This window comes from Sinohyriopsis cumingii, chromosome 17 (assembly GCF_028554795.1).
Source record: "Sinohyriopsis cumingii isolate HCF-2022 chromosome 17, ASM2855479v2, whole genome shotgun sequence".
Lineage (NCBI taxonomy): Eukaryota > Metazoa > Mollusca > Bivalvia > Unionida > Unionidae > Sinohyriopsis > Sinohyriopsis cumingii.
The window spans coordinates 27,488,459-27,498,116 of record NC_142977.1 but is presented as its reverse complement, the minus strand read 5'-3'; the positions used below and the strand labels follow the sequence as shown (position 1 = coordinate 27,498,116).

At 35.6% G+C, this 9,658-nt stretch overlaps 1 protein-coding gene across 3 annotated transcripts in view; it reads left to right on the top strand.

Annotated features, from left to right (window-relative positions):
* Positions 1–655: 655 nt before the first annotated feature.
* Positions 656–9,658, top strand: part of LOC149778306 (uncharacterized) — a 28,095-nt gene continuing 19,092 nt past the window's right edge. Inside the window, exons 1-3 of one of the 3 annotated variants that reach the window (XM_089939121.1) lie at positions 656–799; positions 3,521–3,732; positions 6,872–6,901. In XM_089939121.1, the coding sequence (XP_089795247.1) occupies positions 6,898–6,901 (4 nt within the window). In that variant the 5' untranslated portion in view covers positions 656–799; positions 3,521–3,732; positions 6,872–6,897. Of the gene's footprint in view, positions 800–3,520; positions 3,733–5,442; positions 5,557–6,714; positions 6,902–9,658 lie in introns of those variants that run through there. The other 2 variants (XM_089939122.1, XM_089939120.1) reach the window with 2 other exon arrangements.

Genomic DNA, 9,658 nt, shown 5'->3' with positions numbered 1-9,658 from the left:
TTCACTTTTCGATATTCGATGTTGAGATAACACAAGACAAATGTAAAACGTTTATTGAACCATTCTGTCTTATTCTAAAGTTTGAGGCGTAATACAAAAGAGATTAAAACAAAATGTGCTAGATCGACACTTTCACAAGGCGCAAAACATTGATTTTATGAGCATTTTGTGCACAGAATAACGGAACTGACAACTTGTCGAAGAAAGTTCGAAATAATATGCACGAGTTAAACATTAAAACGCTCTCGACCTTGAAAATGCATACATTTGTGGCCATTTTCTCTTAACTCGTGTTGGGTCATGACCTTCATAATGTGTGCTATGGTACGAAAACTTTACCACAGTGGTTCATCTACTAGTACGGATCGAGCTTAATGTTGGATTGCAAAATCTTGCTCCTTCTAAGAAACTTGTCCCCGAGAATGACGGTAGAACAGGTTTTCGAAATATTATAATCATTCGGTGTATTATTTATCGCTGGTTACTATTTAAAGGTCATTAACTTCCAGCAGACAAATAGTGGCCAGAGTTGATACTTGTTAAACATTACGGCTATGAATTTAACTTTCTCCTTGTTTATGTTGTCGAAATTATAAGGTGGGGCTTATCGTAGAGTTTAGGTTGGTTTTATTATCTCCTGACCGTGTTCAGACAGGTTCACTTTAGTGATGTGCTCCATTGTGCTTTACGGCACAAACTCTTTAGCTATTGTTGTGATGTGTCTTGACCATATTCTAACAGAGGTTGTTATCAGTGATCTGTGATATGTTTGCAGCACTAAGACGCTCAGGCTAACAAGGTACTATCTCTTTACCATAATGAAGCGCAAATAGTATTACATAAGTGTTTGGTTCATGTCTCTGCCTGCGGTACATTCCTACCCTTTTATGATCGAGGAATGCAACATCGCTCTACGACTGATTTCTTCCACAAAGGCTCGTATCGTTGCTTACAATTTAACTATCAGTCTTACAGTATAAAAATAATATTTGATACTTTATGTATGACTGACAGTTACATTGTAAGCAAAGATACGAGCCTCTAATTTCTCCAAGATGTTTGATTGCTCTTGTTTCACGAGATCTTTCAGAAACTGAAGATAACTGCTTACTGAAGAATTGTCAGGATCGATTGTTTTATTGACTATGTAAACTTTGTATCAACCGTCTTCTAGATTTGTTCACTGGCTGTTACGGGGTGAATTCTAAAACTTAGTAGCAAATCTGCTTCAAGTATATTGCATTTATTCAAAAGAGGAAAAATGGCATTCTTCCCACCATTTACAAGGCATTAATTATCGATCTAGAATTACAATCCGGTGTCGTTCAGGTATTACAACACTTTTGTGTCAAAATATCGAATCATACATACACGTGCGTTCCAGATATTAAAACATTCTTAAACTGCGATTCGCTCCAGTTCATAAAATATCCAACAATTTTCTAAACCATTTCTGTGCGTTTAATTGATCTTAAATATATCAGCTGTTGAATCACAGCTACCCATCTGAAAAATATATATTAAAAAAAATGCGTAAACGGTTGTCAAAATATTGTAAGGAACTATTTTAAATGTGTACACGAAAAAATACATTTTCTGTAGATTTGTGTCAGTTGCCAATGATTTAGCGAGCGTACTGTGTGGAAAAAATTCTATGAATGGAAAATCCAAAGAAACCGTGTACATGCAACATATCTGGCAACAGTAATGTACAATTTTTCAGCTATATTGGTTTTGATTCAAGCAATACAAAATTCAATATATGCCCAAAATATCAACCCGCTCTGAAAATATTTATAAAAAAACAAATAGAGATTGGATCACCACACACATACCCAGAGTTACTTATGGACTCTAATAAAAATAAACAATCAGCATATAAAAATATAAATAAATTCAAAGACTCAGCAGGACTTAGGAACAAAATATAATTACTATCCCCACAAAACCAAAAGACCCAGTAACTAGTTAAATTTAGAAGCCACCACATAAAAACTCATAACATATTAAATTTTATAAAAGTATTAATAAATAATTCACTTACGAAGCACCTATAAAAAAACTAAGGAAACCGCAGAATCGGATGTCCTAAATGTCCTTAACGAACCGTGTAATCGGCTAGGACTCCGGTCTCTTGCTAAATAAAGTATAAATAACATTCAATCTCTAAAAACATTAATAATTAAATAACTTAAAGAGGCAATATCTAAAAACTTATAAATAACAACGTAGGAAGCACACCCTAAACACCTCGACTAGTAATACCATAATAACCTTGAAAATCTCTCTTCATACATGATTTCTGCTAAGAACCTCTATAAACAGCATAGAACATTCCCCCCCCCCTTTTTTAAGAACATTTTGAAGAAAAAAAATCGAAAAATAAAAATGGCAAGAAACACCAGGCAAATGCAACAAGAAACCAGGGATGCAAAGCAAGCAGGACCGTTCCCGAGCTTTCCTTCCCACTAATGAGAGCCAACCATTCAACTGTAGCCTAACGGACCTTTATGGACCCACAGATTGAGGCCAAACTATCAGGGTTCCTTGAATCCATAAAAGCCTGGGGGAGGTGGCACCATCCCCTTCCCCAGGAACAACTAGCAGGCTGCGGTGCAGTCAGAAAAAAAGTGGCACATGCACAATTGTACGCACGCCACTATAATTAAACTCAACAACAACAAAAGCAATACAATTACAGTTAGCTGGAAAACATTGTGCAAAATGTCCATCGGTAAACTAAAATGAGCAGTAACCTATGTTTCGTTGCATTTCTGTGTATTATGTAACGTTTCTACCATGTCTATTTTGTAACCATTATGTACCTATGTTAGAGATTTGCACTCATCTGTATTTAGCAACAAAGCCTAGTCTTATGTTAAAAAATATGCCATTGGTGATTCTAACCGAGCTAAGATGCGTTTATTTTTAATTTATATTTCATATTGCAACGTCACCACCTGGGACAGTGGTACACATAACAGGAGAAAGTAGGTTTGGGATTGGATTTAGCTAAAACACTGAAAGCAATTTCGTGAACCAGATGTTTATAATGTAATTAAAGGATGAAATAATCTGACACCAGATTCATGTGCATAAAATCCAACAATGTATGTAACAATGACGCGCCCAGAGTTGATCAACTGCTATGGAAACGATATTGTTCCTAACTGAAACTATAACACGTAATTTATGTCGGTAATCAAACGAGAATGAACGTAAACAAATAACAATTGATATATGGATCACCATGGATGGTCAATGTTAAAAATTTGAACAAAATTAAACAAGGTTTCAACTATTACCAAGGATATAATAGTAAATTATTTACATATCTATGGATAAAGTAGATTCTGTTACCATGGATGATCAAAGTATATATTTTTAATAATAATACGTAATCACAAGATAATATATGCATTATTGATTTTCACTGGCATAGTGTTGGCGAATACTTTTTTAACCCTAATATTAAATACTGATTTAACCACGGAAATTTTTTTGAACCCTTGCTTTCCAGTTGACGATCACGATTTCCGGTTCCTCAGCTCTCGACGAATGGTCAAAGGAACCATCACAACGCCCGCCCCTCCATTCTGCCGAAGGATCCTTCGAAAGGATCTCAATACTGTCCTTTAAACCATCGTCACCAGCAGCAGTGTACTGGTTACACCAAACATCGGATTGTACAACTCCCAATCTAGCATCTGCTAAAAATACGACAGACACAAGGTAAATACGAATGCAATTATATACGTTACTATGCGCTCACGTGAATTTGTTTTTTCGCATATTAAGCTATGTCATCGGAACCACTGTACGAAGTTATTATATAATAACTAGGTTGATATATGTATCTATATCCGGCAAGAATAATTTCATTCAATTTCAAGAACTCGAACATTTTCTCATTCTTTAATATATGCAGCGTATGATGTTATCATGACGTTATGTGACATGTCTGACTATCTGTCAAATTTTGATTAAATACTTGAACATCCAGATTATCAAAACAATTCTATCGTATCAAACAGATATTGAAAACAAATTCAACTCTATTTTTCACATACCTGAAGTTTACTCCCGTAAAGAGAAGAGATTCCTGACAAAACTCTTTGTGTTATAACACAGTCACTCATTACTTTGTAAGTACCCTGCTTATGGTGAAATCCACAGCCAGAGATCTTAATATAATCAGTTTTCTCACTGCAAGCACTTTGCACGTGTAGCACTGGGTGAACCGAATTCAGTATTGGAAATAGCTAGACATCAATAAACCACCCTTGGTCAGGGCTGTACACGATAACGGAACAAGAGTACATTTTCGTTCATATATATAAAATATTGACATTAGGTATACAAAATTCTGTGACAAAGATAAAGAAGCAGAATAACTATTTAACAAACATCACATCTCACAAAGTACCAAAAAGAGGCTTTATTGTTTTTGTTAATGTAAGACGCTTTATGTCTATCAAAACCAAACTTTCACTAGCTTGTATTTCTAAATTGTATGTAAGTAATAAACTTCGATAATTGTTTCAGCCATTTAAAACAGTGGATTTTCATTTTCTTTTGCACGTTTACCAACATTTATTTCAATATACAATTCTTTGCAATAATAATACACGGATTTCATGGAAGGCGATTTGTCGCTTGCAATAAGTATATATGGATTCCACTGAAGGCGGTTTGTTGCTTGCAATCAGATTAAACGGATTCCATGGAACGCGGTTTGTCGCTTGTGAAAGGCATTATAATGACAAACGTTCTGCTTGATTATGCACCATACAGACACCTAGAATATCAAGATACACAATTTAGACAACAATATTATCTCAAAGTTTCATATGTATAATGCAGCTATTGTAAAAAATGTATTACCTTACAAACTTGCCCGCATCATCTTTACGTATGTGACGATAATGGAATAGTTGCTTTCTAACGTATGCAAGGCTGGAACTCCATGCATATCCAATTCAAAGTAACATTAGTCCAAAGCTGCAGCTGAATACAACAATTAATGGAGAAGTTATAGACGTTCACAAGCGTGTACACAGCAGCCTAACGTTGTCGATAATGACGTCACTTACCTTCAGCTAACACAGGCAAGACACAAACCATACTAGATCAGGGTATACGTATCACCCTGTATACATATAGGAACAATATCTAAAAATGGTCGTTTCATACAATAACCCAAAAAGAAGATATTTGACGATAAACATATTTCAGGACTTAACATAACTGTCATGGTTGACGACATTGTCGCCGTCGCCATGGCACAACTGTGATACTTAGGTCCTGCCATTTACAGAGGAGACAACAGATGCAAATTACCTAATTAATAATTATATACCAGTTCAGCCTAACAAGCGCTGTACACACATTAGTAATATCAAACATTACTGATAGGCAAATTGGCAACCCCTACGTCACTTTTAAACTGAGCCGACATCCTAGAACTGTCATCACAGGGCAGCACCCTTCTGGAGCCTCATTTATTGACAGCCAGAGGAAGAGTCGGGGACTCAGATATTCGTCTCGGTCTCTCAGGTAAAGAGTTTGTCAAATAAGAATTTGCTTGTACCTATATCATACTTTTCATTAATAAGTCATATGTACGTACGGGTGCAACAGACGCATTTGTTGTAAATAACGATGCACGTAGTATATTTGTACTTCGATAAGCTTAAGACTCGAAGCGATGTCGATGAATTTGTTCTAGACGGAATTCCACGTCTGGTGAAAATGTACACCCGAAAGTCATGATAACAACCAAGTTAATGCCCACTGTTCGGCCCTACAAGTAATATTATATAAATAAGTCGATGATATGATTACATGTTGAAATGTAAAAATAGATGCTCTTTGACCAGAAATCACTTTGAAACGAAACGTTCAACTGAACTACCCATGGTCCCAAGCTAAGGTTCATATTATGATCTGTTTTTCGTAATATGTATTATTTATTAATGTTTATTTTTCCTTGTAGACAGTTTATTCTTGAGAGAAGTAAACTGCTTGGAACGTAATGTCTTTGTACTTGTATAGTCGAGGAAAACGCTAGAAATGATACAAAATATTAACTTAACATAATTCTAACTTAATTATGTCCAGTTTACCTGTGATCCTTCCAACTGCGACGTTTACATGTTGGCAAGGAATTTCCTATTAAAATTCATACAGATAAAATTCGATGGGATCATTGAGATTTATTTAAAACGTAAGATAAAATTAAACATATTCAATTGTCCATGACGTTTTACGAACAAAACAAGAGATGCCTTGTGATTATGTAAAGACTAAGAATTTAAACTTCAGCTCTATTGAATCTTCAAGGGATGCAGTTCTAAAATGGTGGAATCAGAGTTTATTTTGGAATGTATTAAACTCGCGTAAAGCCAAGAGTCTACAACAGGAGCGCCAGTAAAGTTATTTTCTGTGGGAGGATCAAACATGTAGTAGTCTTCTATTAAGTTTTACGACTGTAGGCTAAAACATGTTTAGAAGTGAAATCATGGAGGGGGGGGGGGGCGGACCTTATCCCTATGTGCGGGCCACTATGGTCTACAATTTCATTTCACCGATAGACCAAACGGAATGCACCGTAGTTTTCGACATGTTTTGAGCGTACATCTTTCCTATCTGTGATTTAACTCGGTAGCATATGCAAAGCCAATGGACTCGTTAGGGACTCCTAGTGGGTTCATAACAGACGACGTAAGAGGGAAAATTTATATCTTTCTTATGTAGAAATGAGATAGTTGAGAGCAATAGTCGGAACCTTGTGTTTAAAATCGGCGAAAAATAATGCCTTTGTATCGACTGATGCATGCATTAGATGGTTTATTTCCTTTCTTTTCTTCAGAGAACCGAACTGCTGTTGTTTCAAACATGAGTAAGTAGTTGGCATTCTTTCATCGATCCATTGATACAGTTTTTCTTCTACATATTTCTTTTATTACTTGGAATCATTGTATTTATTTAATTAATGAAGATGTATCAAATGTTATCATTTGCGATAACAGTTTCAACATAGTTACGAAAACTCTTAGTAGTAAAGGAATATTCGATGGTAAATAATTGTAAGTGAAGCGGAATATATACAGCTGATTTTAAAGAAATCTTTATCGAATTTTTAAGTAGAAAACAAAACAGAAACCTGCCAGTCTTTAAATACATTTTATAAAGTTATCAGTCCTGCTAATTACACACCTGTAAAGTGCGCCATGGCAAATATTTAGTGCTGAGATATAAAAAATGTAATCTGGATTGTCCCTACATGTGTCGAATGTAAGTTTTGGTGCATGTTTGTCTCAAGAGCAGTCAGAGAAAACTTATTAAAAAGCCCCTATGTTCGTGAAAGCAACGATAAGTGTTAGTCTGCAATCAGTAGAAAACATTTTTATCTGGAACTGATTAATAATGATGAATGTTGAACAACAGGTATACAATCATAATCATCATATACACTTATCTAGTTGAATGTGAAAACAACATACAGATCGCGTGCACAGTAAGTTCAGTTGTTATCTACGGGTGCTGCATGTTGGTTCTGTTCATGTTAGAGTGTCCTTGGGGAGAATAAACTTGCATAATCCTTTACATTTTAAATGCTAATAACATTAAACGTTCATCATAGATTTTGCTCGGATTTCCGATGTTCTTTACCTTAAGAATCTCGCACTAGTTTTTTGTTTTGTTTTGATGTCATATTAAAAGGTAGTAGTTTGTCTAGGACTAAAGGCCATTTAACCCCTTGTTTTATTATTTTTGTTAAGCAATTTTTGCTGGGTCATGTGTCCTTTTATGGATTGTGGCCCAAGCTAGTGATCTGAGCGTTATAGCCCCAAATGCCGCCAAGTGCAACAAATTATATATGCCCAATCACCTGAATAGTACTGAATCTTGAAATATAGTGGTCCTAAACATTGTTGGGTGCTTTCAAAACTAAATATCGACGTTTCATGAGTCATGTAATGTCTCCCTCGAACTGACAAACACGGACATTTTTCACATACAGACAATTAATTTGATTGCTTGGCGGCATCCGCCGGTAAACCGATTTCAGTCGAAAGCTGGAAAACAAGATTTTAAGTCTTATATATTGTAAACAGAAAAAGCCAACTAAACACTAAGTCAGGTGTGGTTAGTGATCGTTTATATATATATATATATATATATATATATATATATATATATATATATATATATATATATATATATATATATATATAAAGTATTGTATAGGATATTAATGGAAAGTCGAGCATATTCGTATGATCCACTTTAGAAAATTGGGCATACATCTCCCACCCACACCCCCAAAAAAAAAATTGTCTGCCATTTGTGAATGTTATCATTAGATTTATTTGATCAGTCTCCTGCGGTTTTTCTCGAATGCATGACGCCACTGCTTTGGAGCACTCCCGAACAAGGACAGTATTACGAGCAACTTATGGGACTGAGTTATGCGGTGTCACCTATTATTCTATTCTGAATGATTGAACGATTGATTGATTGTTTTTTAAAGGCGCATCAGCACTTTTAGGCTATTTAGCGCCAAACAAAGTGTTACTTGTATAATCTTTTAAAACTTATAAAAGGTTCTATATCGACCAGCGATATAAAAGAACAAATGGTTGAAATTAAAAACGGTAAGATGGTAACGGTGCAAAATAAAGCTTCCCGATCAACGGGAGATGTAAAAAAGATGAATAGGTATTAAAATGGGACGGTATGTATATTGCATAAAACTGCACAAGGTGATAGCATAAAAGTCAGAGTTTAGAGTAAATATTTACGGCTTTCAAGAACTCGATAATACGAGTGATGTTTATATTATCAAAAAGTTCTTTCATGTCATGCACAATGTAATAACGATCGCGCGTAGGTTGTAGGTCAAAGCACTCTATCATAAAGTGCTTGACAGTGAATGGTTCATTGCAAGAAACGCACTCTGGTGGGTCTTCACCTTTTAGTATGGGGGTGTGGGTGATATAAGTATGACCAATTCGGATTCTTGCAATGACTACCTCCTCCCTACGAATGGTTCTGTAGGAAGGAGTCCATTCTCCTAGAGTTGGTTTGATTGCATGAAGTTTGTTATTTACAGCATCATTCCATGATGCCTGCCACTTCTGACGTAAGAACTTTCTGATACAAGGTTTAAAATCAGTATATGGTATTTTAAAATCAGATGGTTCTTGAGAAAGGGCCATTTTAGCAGCGCGATCTGCTTTTTCGTTACCTTTAATACCAATGTGGCTAGGTAACCAACAGTATATTATATTGTGGGAGACACTCAGCTCGGTATTTTTTACGAGTATGTTTTTCAATAATGGGTTCTCCAGTTTTCTATTGTGTAGTGACTGGAGTACTGATAGCGAGTCGGAGAAGATGATACTGTTTAAAATACGGTTCTTTTCTATATGTTGCAGAGCAAGGTCTATTGCTCTGATTTCGGCTGTAAAAACTGATGCTCCATTTGGTAAGCGAACTTGCGTTGTGTGATTTCCACAAACAAAGGCTGCAGCAGCCTTTTCCTCATCCTTTGATCTATCAGTGTAAATTCTGGTGTAGTTTTTAAATTCGGTGAGGAGTTCATGGTAAGAGTTGTGGAAGATAGAAGGGTTTGTTTCGGATTTTTTTCCAT